Source organism: Pristiophorus japonicus, chromosome 11 (genome assembly GCF_044704955.1).
Source record: "Pristiophorus japonicus isolate sPriJap1 chromosome 11, sPriJap1.hap1, whole genome shotgun sequence".
NCBI classification, from domain to species: Eukaryota; Metazoa; Chordata; class Chondrichthyes; family Pristiophoridae; genus Pristiophorus; species Pristiophorus japonicus.
Window position 1 is genome coordinate 212915569 of NC_091987.1, and position 13478 is coordinate 212929046.

The 13478-nt window shown below is 43.2% G+C and overlaps 1 protein-coding gene across 6 annotated transcripts in view; it reads right to left on the minus strand.

The window, feature by feature from the left end:
• Positions 1 to 571: 571 nt before the first annotated feature.
• LOC139276467 (carotenoid-cleaving dioxygenase, mitochondrial-like) overlaps positions 572 to 13478 on the minus strand; it is a 79420-nt gene continuing 66513 nt past the window's right edge. For 5 of the 6 annotated variants that reach the window (XM_070894499.1, XM_070894496.1, XM_070894494.1 and 2 more), the window contains 5 exons: positions 11998 to 12165; positions 8625 to 8762; positions 7680 to 7862; positions 5584 to 5694; positions 572 to 3209 (listed from right to left, as the gene is read on the minus strand). In XM_070894499.1, coding sequence (XP_070750600.1) covers positions 3096 to 3209; positions 5584 to 5694; positions 7680 to 7862; positions 8625 to 8762; positions 11998 to 12165 — 714 coding nt within the window. In that variant the 3' untranslated portion in view covers positions 572 to 3095. Of the gene's footprint in view, positions 3210 to 5235; positions 5352 to 5583; positions 5695 to 7679; positions 7863 to 8624; positions 8763 to 11997; positions 12166 to 13478 lie in introns of all 6 variants that reach the window. The other variant, XR_011595936.1, reaches the window with a different exon arrangement.

The window sequence follows — 13478 nt, forward strand, 5'->3', positions numbered from 1 at the left end:
AACCTGCATGGGTCCTAGCTGTGCCTGCCTTTCGTGAGGTATGTGAAACATTCTTTGTTCCAGTCCTACTCAGGTCCCCTTCCTCACCCTTTATACTGATGACTGTATTGGTGCAGTTTCCTGCTCTCACCCTGAGCTGAAAAATGTCATCAACTTTGCTTCAAATTTCTACCCTTCCCTTGCCTTCACATGATCCATCTTTGACTCTTTGTTTCCCTTCCTCGACTTCTCTGTCACCATTTCTGGGGATGGGCTATTGACCAATATCCACTATAAGCCCACTGAGTCCCAAAGCTATCTTGACTACACTTCCTCCCACCCCGCTACCAGTAAGGGCTCTATCCCATTCTCCCAGTTTCTCTGTTCTGACGATGTCATCTTCCATACCAGAGCTTTCAATATGTCTTCCTTTTTCCTCAATCGAGGATTCCCCTCCACAGTAGTTGACAGGCCATTGACTGTGTCTGTTCCATTTCCTGCACTTCTGCTCTCACCCTTCCCCTCCCTTCAAGGACTCCCCTTGTCCTCACCTTCCACTCCACCAGCCTCCACATTCAATAGATCATCCTTTGCCATTTCTGCCACTTCCAACATGATCCCACCACCAAACACATCTTCTCCCCTCCCCTTTCAGCATTCCGAAGGAACCCTGATTCACTCCTTATTCACCCCCAACAACCCCTCTCTTTCCCATGGCACCTTCCAGTGCAAGTGCTGGAGATGCAAACCTGCAATTTTACCTCCTCCTTTCCCACCGTCTAGGACCCCAAACACTCCTTCCAGGTAAAACAGCGACTTACTTGTACTTCTTTCAATTTAGTATGTTGTTCTCAGAGCTCACGATGCGGTCTCCTCTGCACTGAAGAGACCAAACGCAGATTGGGTGACCACATTGCGGATCACCTCCATTTAATCTGCAAGAGTGATCCTGAGCTTTCACCCTTCCGGTCGCCTGTCACTGTAATTCTCCGCCCCATTCCCCTTCTGACCAGTGTCCTCGGCCTCCCACGCTGTTCCAATGAAGCTCAACATAAGCTCGAGGAATAGCACCTTATCTTTTGACTAGGCACTTTACAGCTTTCCAGAATCAACATTGAGTTCAACAATTTCAGATTATAACCACTGCTTCCATTTTTTCGGACAGCATCTGTTGATGATTCTGCTACTCCAATTTACACCTCCTTTAGACCCATGTTTTGTTTCTTTACTTGTCCCATTACCATCTCCTTTTCCTTTGCACCATCATCCCTTTTGTCACTTAATCTCTCCTGCCTTCCACCCTATCACAGACCTTCCCCGTTGTTCTTTCCTCCCCTCCCCTCTTTCCCTGCCTCTGTACTTACTTAAAACCTGTTACATCTCTAACTTTTGCCAGTGATGACGAAGGGTCATTGACCTGAAACAGTAACTCTGTTTCTCGCTCCACACTTGCTGAGTATTGCCCGTTATTACTTATGTAAAAATTCCTTTGTTGTTTCACAAGCATTTTTAGCGGATACATTAAGGCTTTGGCACATTGGTACAGGGGCATTTTTTTTATTTTGTGCTCATCATTGTAAGGCACATTGGAAACAGAACATTTTCTGATATCAGTGTCCAGTATTATTAACATCTCAGGTATATCACAAATCAGATGCGAATTATGTCTACATTCAACTTTTAACCAAGAGTCACCAGAAAGTGATTAGGCATAGAAACAGGCCTCTTTAACCCAGGGGTTGAAACCAACTGTAAAATTCCTACTGCTGCCCCCTAACTAATCAGCTAATTTGATAGAGGGAGATCAAAACTAGGAGCTTCTCTTTATGGTTCAGTTCCATATTGGGCAGTGCACTTATTAAGTGGGGGTGGATAGTGCCGGTTTCTTTTGCAACCCCATACTTTTTTCTAGGAACATAGGAACTTAGGAACAGGAGTAGGCCACTTAGCCTCTCGAGCCTGTTCCACCATTCAATGAGACCATGGCTGATCTGCGACCTAACTCTATATACCCGCGTTTGCTCCATTTCCCTTAATGCCTTTGGTTAACAAAAGTTTATCAATCTCAGATTTAAAATTAACAATTGACCCAGCTTCAACTACCTTTGCAAAAGAGAGTACCAAACTTCTACCACTCTTTGCAGTGCTTCCTAACTTCACACTTGAAAGGACTTGCTCTGTTTAGGCTATGTCCACTGGTCCTAGATTCTCCAACCAGCAGAAATAGTATCTCTCTATCTACCCTCTCTATCTATCAGTTCTTCTTATGCACCACCATAGGAAGTTAGGAATTGCTGGATGAAAAAAGACTAAGATTCATCTAGTTCGCCTTCTACCATCCCGGTAGTCACATGATACAATGATAATGGAGTTGTCGACCAATCACAGCGATCAATCTCTATCGATGAGACTACGACAGACCCAGACATGAGGTGAGGAAAACCCTTCGTGGGGGAGAGCTTTGGGACCCACAGGTCCAAGGTCACCTGTTCTGCCCGAGCTCGCTACACTCACCACATGTCACGTCTCAAATTTCTCATATACTGGACCCCAAAATGTTACTTTCTGAAATAAATCTATCTAATTTGCATTTGAATGAATCAACACTAACAGCTTCCACCGTCTCCCATGGGAGCATGTTCCATAGCTTGACCACTCGCTCACTTAGCCAATATGGGTCAAGATGATGTGCTGGCAACCCATTCTCTGTTAATGTGATTCGATAACTGTCTCCTATAACAGTGAGGTGAGGAAGACAGAACCGTTTTTTTGCCTCCTCTGAAGGGTGGCATTCCAACAACACAGCAATCCCTTAACACGTTAGTACATCAGTAATAGTTGGTCGGGAATGAGTAATATCGAACCTTCTTGAGCCCTCCATTGGCAGTGAATGCCATGATGCTCTGGCCCACACAACACAGACTGAGCTTATTAGAGTTGCTCTTAAGTGGGACCCATTGCACTAAATTCATGAATTAATTATTATTGCTTATTCCCAACATAAAATTACTTTTTTTTTTTAAAGTGCACGGCTTTGATTGAATTGCATTAGATTTTTTGCAGTTCTTGAGGTGGTGCAAACCAGCTGTACTTGCATAGACTTGCTTCGATAAAGTCTAATGTTCTGCAAAGACTCCATGAAATCCAAATGGTATTCGGACAGCCACTTCCGCTCTGCCCACTTCAGTGAAGTTCTTGCCATCTAGCACAAGCAGCAAGCTGCTCTTATTCTGAAAAACAACAAAGACATCCTCAGTGGAGATAAGAAAAATCATGAATGTTGAAATCTGATCCTTTTCTGTCTTATATAAAAGATATTTCTTCAGATAGTTTTGATGAAGGTTACTCCTGAAATATTAACTTTTCTTGCTACCTAATTTTTATTTCTATCATTTGATGATTTAAAAAACAAACTTTATTGAGAGATAATCATTTACCAACCTTGATCCATTTTACTACTTAGTATTCCTAGCAGAGCCTGGTAAAACAGCAACTATTTTCTGTCCATTAATTTTAATAGACTGCAAATTATAGGAGCTGCCAATCATGCCTGCTGACCCCAAGTCTGAATTCCTGACATGGACTCCAGTCACATGAATCATTGCTTTGGGAGCACTAAGCCGGAAAATTATCCAAGTGTAGTTTTAAACTATTTGTTGATGGATTACGAGTAAATTCGCCGATCTCAGCGGAAACGTGTGCTTGAAGCAAGTACAAATCAGAGTATTAGCTCTATCAACGCTCCACCTGTCCTCCGAGTTCAGCTCCCCACTGGGATTGTGGGATCACTGGAATTGATAGCACGCTGGGAGCCGAGGCACAAGGCTCACCTGAAATTGGCACATATCCGGTGAGCTGCAGACGCTAACTGGGCTCGCTGGTTTGACCAGGACTAATTTGGGTCAGCTGCCTCGCTGGCAGGTAGGTCGTGTGGGTGAGGCAAACGAGAGGCGTGTGAGCACGGCACGGCTGTGGACTGCTGTGGAGCCGGGAGAAGAACTTCCGCTTCTCCTGGCTCCACATGAAGGTAAAATAAACATCATCGTCATCATCATAGGCAGTCCCTCGGAATCGAGGAAGACTTGCTTCCACTCTTAACATGAGTGGCTGTACAGTCAATACGAGAATCACAATCTCTGTCACAGGTGGGACAGAGAGTCGTTGAGGGAAGGGGCGGGTGGGACTGGTTTGTCGCACGCTCTTTCCGCTGCCTGCGCTTGGTTTCTGCATGCTCTTAGCAGCGATACTCGAGGTGCTCAGCGCCCTCCTGGATGCACTTCCTCCACTTAGGGCGTTCTTTGGCCAGGGACTCCCAGGTGTCAATGGGGATGTTGCATTTTTATCAGGGAGGCTTGGAGGGTGTCCTTGTAATGTTTCCGTTGCCGTGAAGGAGTTCCGAATAGAGCGCTTGCTTTGGGAGTCCCGTGTCTGGCATGCGAACTATGTGGCCTGCCCAGCGGAGCTGATCAAGTGTGGTCAGTGCTTCAATGCTGGGGGTGTTGGCCTGGTCGAGGATGCTAATGTTGGTGCATCTGTCCTCCCAGGAGATTTGTAGGATCCTCTGCGGGAGCCTCCTATCAACAAGAGCAGGCATTGATGACGAGATCCAACACCGCCTCCAGTGCGTCAGTGCATCCTTCAGCCACCTGAGGAAAAAAGTGTTTGAAGCCCTCAAAACTGCCACCAAGCTCATGGTCTACAGGGCTGTAGTAATACCCGCCCTCCTGTATGGCTCAGAAACATGGACCATGTACAGTAGACACCTCAAGTCGCTGGAGAAATACCACCAACGATGTTTTTGCAAGATCCTACAAAATAAACATATCATTTTGTTGGTGGCTGCTAGTTAGGCCACAGCAATCACTGGAAAACCCGAGAGGAGCATGCACGGTGCAGGCTCTGCTCTTGCTGACTCATTTTTCAGAGGGTTCCTTAAACAGGTGTTAGAACATAAGAACATGTGAACTAGGAGCAGGAGTAAGCCAAATGATAAGGGAGTCAAAGGTTATGGGGAGCAGGCACAGAAGTGGAGTTGAGGCCAAGAACAGATCTTATTGAATGGCAGAGCAGGCTTGAGAGGCTAAATGGCTTACTCCTGCTCCTATTTCTTATGTTCTTATGTAAACGGCCCTTCAAGCCTGCTCCGTCATTCAGTAAGATCATGGCTGATCTTCGACCTCAACTCCACTTTCCCGCCCAATCCAAAATGAAAAATATATACCCTCACCTAACAAAAAATGAGTTCAATCAGGTTACCTTGAAATGTTGTCTTTTGAATACAAGCCTAACTTCCTTAACCTTCCCTCATAGTCTTATTGATTGCCTCTCTGCTCTCTCAGGGGGAATAGTATCCTTCCTACGATTAGGTACATCTGATGTGCAACAATGCGAAAGGGAAGAAAAAAAAGATTGTGTGTTCTCATAGCACGGTTTATATTAATAGTATATGTAGACTGATCAACAGAGCAACCTTACGTTAAGATAAACTTCCCCCTCTCTTCCAGTACTGTCGGGGAGGAGGAATGTAAAAGAATGATAAAATAATTGGATTATATATATTATTTGATAGCATTTTCTCCCATTAAGAAAAATAATTCCAGTTACCTGATTTGGTGAAACAACTACAGATAAGATAATTCCATCATCCTCATCTACACTGTTGGGAGATGGCACAAAGACTGGCTCTGATGGATAGTATCCTTTTTCTTTCCAGGTCTGTAGAGAAAAACATGTATGACAAAAACAATTTACATTTATAAAGTGCCTTTAAATTGTTCCAAGACACTTAATAGGGACATAGGAAAACAATTGGCTGCTGAACCAAAAATAGACGCATTTATTTAGCACCTTCCACGACCTCAGGATGCCCCAAAGCACTTTATAACCAATTAATTACTTTTGCACTGTAGTCACTGTTGTAACGTAGGAAAGAAGGAGATAGTAGGAGGGGTAATCAAAAGCTTGGTCAAAGAGGTGAGTTTTAAGAAGGGTTTCGAAAGAGGTAGAGAAGGGGAAGGGTTTAAAGAGGGAATTCCAGAGCATGGAACCTACAAGGCAAAAACAACAGCCACCAATGTAGGCAAATGTCATCATCATCATCATAGGCAGTCCCTCGGAATCGAGACAGACTCGCTTCCACTCTTAGCATGAGTTCTTAGGTGGCTGTACAGTCCAATCGAGAACCACAGTCGTGTCACAGGTGGGACAGATAGTGGTTGAAGGAAAGGGTGGATGGGGAGTCTGGTTTGCCGCACGCTCCTTCTGCTGTCTGCGCTTGTTTTCTGCATTCACTCAGCGACGAGACTCGAGGTGCTCAGCGCCCTCCCGGATGCACTTCCTCCATTTAGGGTGGTCTTTGACCAAGGTCTCCCAGGTGTCGGTGGGGATGTCGCACTTTATTAGGGAGGCTTCGAGGGTGTCCTTGTAACTTTTCTATGTTTGCCAGGGGATTTGTAGGATCTTGCGGAGACCAATCTGTGCCCGGACCGGGGTCAAGCAGGGCTGTGTCATCGCCCCAACCCGCTGCTGTAGGCAAATGTAGGTCAGTAAGAGCAGGGTAAGTGGGATCATGCAGGATAGGATACAGGCAGAAGAGTTTTGGATGAGCTGAAGTTTACAGAAAATGGAAGGCCAGTCAGGAGAGTGTTGGAAAGTGAAGTCTGAAAATGACAATGGCAGAGATGAAGGTTCCAGCAACAGGTGGGCTGAAGTAGGTGTGAGGTGATACTGAAGTAGTCGGTATTAGTGATGGAGAGGATAGCAGGTCTTCCCAATATCCAGTTGGAAGAAACCACTGCTCATCCAAAACAGGATGTCGGAAAGCACAGTGGCAGCGGTGGTATCGGAAGAGGTAGTGGAGAGGCAGATGAAGAATGGGAGAGGATAAGTATAGGTCCTTGGGGACTCCTGAAGTGACAATTGGGATTGGAAGAGAAGCCATCAGTTGATATGTCTGGCTACAATCGGATAGGAAAGAGTGGCAGTTCCTGAGAGCAATGCCATCGAACAGGATATGGAGGAGAGGGACTAGAGAAAGATGGTATTGTCAACCACATCAAAGGCTGAAGAATAGTTGAGGAGAACGAAGGATAATTCACACCACAGTCACAGTTACAAAGAATGTCATTCATGACTTTGGTTTGGGCCATTTTGGTGCTGTTGGCATGGATATTGGAGACGACAACATAATTAGAGACCTTGGGAAGAAATGGAGGTTTGACAGGAGGTGATAGTTTGCAAGGACAGAAGAGTTAAGCCTAGGTTTTTTGAGGAGCGGGTGCACACTAAATAAATATCTTATATTCTAATTCAAGGATTTACAACACAGGAACAGGCCTTTCGGCCCAAATGGTCTATGCTCCACACAAGCCTCCTCCCATTGTACTTTATCTAACCCTATCAGCACATCCTCCTATTGCTTTCTTGCTCAAGCACTTATCTAACTTCCCCTTTAATGCAATTGATCATTGATGTTCCACACACAATTCTATTGTAATGAGCAAATAAGACTGCATTTCAAAGGAATTTTCAACAAAACAAGATACACTGAAACTGTTATTCCTCTTTTTATACAGAAAATTCCTACCAACACTCAAAAAGATCTTAAAGTTAAAAAAAAATGGTGAAATACAGGAGAAAGTAACAAATCTTGGCTGTATGTACTATAAAAACATAATTAAATTCCAGTCCAAGGTTTATACCTTAAATTTCTTTGTTTCCACATCCATCTTTATAAGGGAATCTGGCATCACATTGTTTAATCCACAGCCGTAGAAGAATTTGTATTTCTTTGTATTATATTTTGCATAGTTAATTCGTGGAAACTCCATGCCACCTGCATCCAACAAATTCTCATCATGGAGGTTCTCAGACTCACAACAAATCTGTAGGGGCCACAGAAAAAGTTATTCATCGTACAGTCTTTTCTACTTGAACCTTAGACAGCATACTGCCATTTTGCCTGATTAATTAGTATCAAAGAGGCTGTTAATAAATAAAAAAACAAGTGCTCAAAATACACTGCAGGTAAATCAGCATCTGTAAAGAGAGGCAAGTTAATGTTTCAGGTGTAGGCCTTATATGAGTTGGGGATTGTCTGCATCAAGTCAGGGATAGCATGCAGTGTAATACTGCATAACACAGTGTAACACTGCTCCACAATGTGTCTCAACCCCAACCTTAGCAGGACAGTCGGGACTGTACACTTCCACTACCAGCCGGTGTCCTTCGTGGGCGAGACTACCAATTTAGTTAAATTCAGTGGCTTCTTCCTGTGGGAATAGGATTCAAACTCTACAAACAACATACTTTCCAAACCTCAGTTTTTTAGCTATCTCATAAAGATGATGTGATATAGCTGAACTATAACAAAAATGATTGTTTGATCTGATTCATGGTTTATTTAGCAAATACTGTAGTACTAAGCGAGTTTTTATTGGTAACCGATTGCTCATTAAAAAGATAATTTAGTGTATATTTCATATCCATGCTGTCCACACATTTTAACACCCTTTCAAACATATGAAGTTAAAAGGACATTTAAATGTGGATCTCATTGATACAAGAATACTGACCACAAACAAGAAGCAGCCTGTTTTACATTGAACTGATTAGATTAATATGCAGGAAATAAATAGTGAACATACCTTTCCATCGGCCTTTCTGAATGCAACTGCACTGCTGTATGTCAAAGTATTGAGGTTCTGTTCAATAGGTGTGTTGGAGTCGATGTTCAAAGGCAAGACAAATCTGTGTGGGAATCCGTTTGGAAAAGTATTGTATACCTAAAAGGCAAAATAAATGTGAATAGATTAGGATGTAGCTAATAACTATAGATTCGCACTAAGGAGTGAGATAAAAGGTGGTAATCGACCCTAACAAAAATGAAAATTGAGTGAGGTGTATCAAGGGCAGCCGATCCAATATTGTCTCTTGTGGCTCCACTAGGGAGTTAAATTTACCCCATAATCTTTTGGTGCCAGGAAGGTTGGTATGATTGATCAGGTGTTAGCCACTATGTATCAGCCAGACTCATAAATTACATTCCTTGTCTTGGCATGTGTGATTCCCTTAACTATTTTCTAATTTCCCCTAACTTTTCATCTGGCCTGTTAATCCTCTGAAAGGATGACAGCAGCCACAATAGGGCATAATTCAGTTTGTCTGATTCGTTTGCTGTTTGTCCAATTATTTGCACTCTTCAACTAAAAATCTGTTACACACATATATTAAACTACGGAAAACTAGAATTGGTTGAAGATATAACTTGCATTTATGTAGCGCTTTAGCATAGTAAATCTTCCCAAGGCACTTCACAGGAGTTATCAAACAATATCTGACACAGGGCCACATAAGGAGCTATCCGGACAGGTGGCCAAAAGTTTGTTCAAAGTAGTAGGTTTTAAGAAGCGTCTTAATGGGGAGAGAGAGAGGTGGAGGTGTCTAGGGAGGGTTTTCCAGACCTTAGGGACTCGGCATGAACGCCAATAGTGGAGTGATGAAAATCGGGGATGCTCAAAAGGCCAGAGTTGGAGGAGCGCAGAGATCTCGGGGGGGGGGGGGGGGGGTTGTAGGACTGGAGGAGGTTACAGAGGCAGGGAGGGGCAAGACCATGGATGGATTTATAAACAAGGATGAGAATTTTTAAATTGAGGCATTGCTATACCGGGAGCCAATGTCGGTCAGCAAGCACAGGAGTAATAGATGAACAGAATTTAGCACAAGTTAGGATGCAGGCAGAAGGGTTTTGGATGAGCTCAAGTTAGCGGAGGGGGCAAGGTGGGAAACCTGCCAGGAGAGCATTGAAATAGTCAAGTCTAGAGGTAAACAAAAAAGCATGGATGAACTGAGGGAGGGTTGGAGACAAGTGATGTTACCGAGGTGGAAGTAGGCAGTCTTGGTGATCAAGTAGAAATGGGCTAGGCAGCTCACCTCGAGGTCAAATAGGATGCCAAGGTTGTGAACGGTCTGGTTCAACCTCAGACAATAGTCAAGGAGAGAAATGGAGTCGGTGGCTAGGTGACGAAGTTCATGCAATTTGTAATTATAATTATAGTATTACCAAGAAGATTATAAATTTGTGTTAGGTGTCTTCAATGATAAATATTAAATCAACAATTAATGATATGGAATGTTCATACTGAGATACTAGAGGCTGGTGTTTTTATATGTTACTCTGTCGGTGAGCACATTGTATATATTATATATACACATGTGTAAAGTATAGTAAGTGGCTTATTTGCTTATCCAGATGACAGCTAGATAATCACACTTAGAAAATATCCTTATATGCATTCACTTAGCAAGAAAGGAATACGCCTCTTTCATATCTATCTTACAATCCATAGATTATTAATGAGATATTTTCCCCCTTTTAGGTTCCCTTCTGCCAGGTATGATTTCCTCAGTAAAAGGACAGAAAGGCAACCTGTTTCCAGGCCTTGGCTAATGCCACTTGTCCCGTGGAGATGCACAAGAACTGCTGGGCAGACTCACTATGCTGATTTTACCTCCCATCAGATGGGGAAGGAGTCACATTGTGCAAACACTGACAGCCCAACTGAAATTGGGGCTCATTGCTGAAGGAATCAAAGCGCCAAGCCAAGGATGCAATAAAATGCTGAATTAACCAATTGTACCACATCTTCGTACTTTTCATTGCAAGATGAAAATACCAGCATAAATCTCCTTCCGTCACCAAACATACAATTTAGTTTTGTTGGGTTTCTTTTTCACAAGGGGACAAATGCATAAATTATATCTTTAAAAATAATTAGGATCTGTTATAATATTTCTGTAGTGTAAGGTTATTACACAAGATAAGGGTTCATGGGATTGGAGATAATGTATTAGCATGGATAGAGGATTGGTTAATGGACCGAAAACAGAGAGTAGGGATAAAAGGTCTTTTTCAGCTTGTCAGACTGTAACAAGTGGGATCAGTGCTGGGCCTCAGATATTTACAATTAATGACCTGGATGAAGGGACTGGGTGCAATTTATCCAAGTTTGCTGACGATACAAAGCTAGGTGGGACAGTAAGCTGTGAGGAGAACACAAAGGGATATAGATAGACTTAGTGAGTGGGCAGTAAGGTGGCAGAGTATAATGTCGGGAAATGTGAGGTTATTCACTTTGATAGGAAGAATAGAATAATAGTATATTTTTTAAATGGTGAGAAACTTTTAAATGTTGGTGTTCAGAGAAATGTGGGTGTCCTTGTGCAAGAAACACAGAAAGCTAGCATGAAGCAACAAGGAAGACAAATGGCATGTTGTCCTTTATTGCAAGGGGGTTGGATTAAGAGTAAGGAAGTCTTGCTACAATTGTACAGGGCCTTGGTGAGACCACATGTGGAGTACTGTGCACAGTTTTGGCCTCCTTATCTAAGGAAGGATATACTTGTCTTGGAGGCGGTACAACAGAGGTTCACTAGATTGATTCCTGGGATGAGAGGGCTGTCTTATGATGAGAGATTGTGTAGAATGGGCCTATACTCTCTGGAGTTTAGAAGAATGAGAGCTGATTTCATTGCAACATATAAGCTTTTGAGGGGGATTGACAGGGTAGATGCTGAGAGGTTGTTGCACCCTGCTGGGGAGTCTAGAACCAGGGGACACAGGATAATGGGTAGGCCATTTAAGACAGAGATGAGGAGAAATTTCTTCACTCAGAGGGTTGTGATTCTTTGGAATTCTCTGCCCCAGAGGGTTGTGGGTGTTGAGTCTCTGAATATATTCAAGGCTGAGATAGATAGATTATTGGATTCTAGGGGAATCTAGGGCTATGGGGATCGGGCGGGAAAGTGGAGTTGAGGTCGATGATCAGCCATGATCTTACTGAATGGCGGAGCAGGCTCAAAGAGCCATAGGGCCTACTCCTGCTCCTATTTCTTATGTTCTTATGTTTTGAGATCAAGGAACATTGATTCTAAACCCATAATGTGTCCAGTCCCAAACATTGTATAGTACAGCAATCGCTGATACATTGAAAGTGTAACGAAACAAAGTTCAATTATTGCCTTGTCGAGTGCTTCTCCAGTCTTGTGTAGGTTTTGCAGGCTTATGTTACCTATAACATTGCCATCTTCGAAGCAACAGAGATCAAAGACAATAAAGCCATTGTCTTCAAAGGCATTGATATGATGGAATGTACTGAAGGCTCTGGTGTAATATTTGAAAGGAAGCACCTGCAAAAGGAACGTGAACATATTTAGACATAAGAAAAAGTCATTTTGCTCAACAATTTAATTTAAAAAAATTAACCTCAATCATTAATATATTTCATTATTACCAAATACAAAAGAGTGTTTGCTTATCCTTGTTTTAAACAAAAGCATCAATTTACTGTTTCATTAGAAAATATTAATCTGAACAGTGTTTGAAAGGTTGGTAAATCATTAATGTAAATGAGTACATTCCTTATTGCTTATAAAGCAGATAAATCATATGCCCGAGTAATTGGTACACCCCCTTAACTTCTATTTCTTGGCGGACAGCAAGACTCCAGCATCCTAATTTTAAAGCTACATTCTCCAGTTCCTCTTTTTTCAGGACCACCGCTCCTACCTACGCACGCACCCCCCCGACACCCCCCCACCGCCCCTCAACCATACCTTACTGAGAAGATGAGTAACTTGTGGCTAGCCCTCTGCCAGTGTCTCCTCTCATGGCAGGAGAACAGAGTTTAGCACCTCAAGGGGGGTATTTTAACTTCTTCTGCCTCTGCAAAAACTGGGCAGAACACGAGTTAAAATCCAAGCAGCGCACTGGCTGCTCATTTCCGGCCCTGCGGCCATTCTAATGCTGCTGTGTTCTTGGGGGGGGTGGGGGGGCGGTGGGGGGAAGGGGAGGCCGATGGGGCCTCGTGAATAAATCTAAATCGGCATCCTATAATGTCATTAGGGCTCTGATGCAATTTTAACTGGCGACTGAGCAGAACTTCCGCTGTGGACACTCCAATCAGTATAACCTGGCAGACACCCAGCACAATCCCTGTTGGGTTAAGTTTAAAACTTCTTTGTGGTCACAGCAGTGCTCCCCTGGGCCCACAAAGAAAGTTTGGCTTGCTGATGCATGGGCTCTACACCACTCCGCAGAACCTTCCCAAACCCCGCTCCTGACAACTTATCTTACTGCCACTCTGGCAACCTTTAGGTTAATTTTTTAATTCATTCTTGGGATGTGTGCTTCACTGGCGAGGCATATCTCCAGTTACCACAACTCAATGTCTTGATCGATCACTGCAGAGGGCTGTTAAGTGGCTGCATCATCATCCAGCATTGCATTGGACTGGGGTCACATACAGGCATAAAGACAGCAGATTTCCTTCCCTAAAGGGCATCAGTGAATCTGTTGGGTTTTTACAATAACGTCATGGTTACTTTTACTGGTACCAGCTTTTTATTTCCAGATTTTTTTTTTTAAAAACTGGGTTCAAATTCCCAAACTATCATGATGGGATTTGAAATCAAGTTCTCTGGATTATGAATGCAGTGACTTA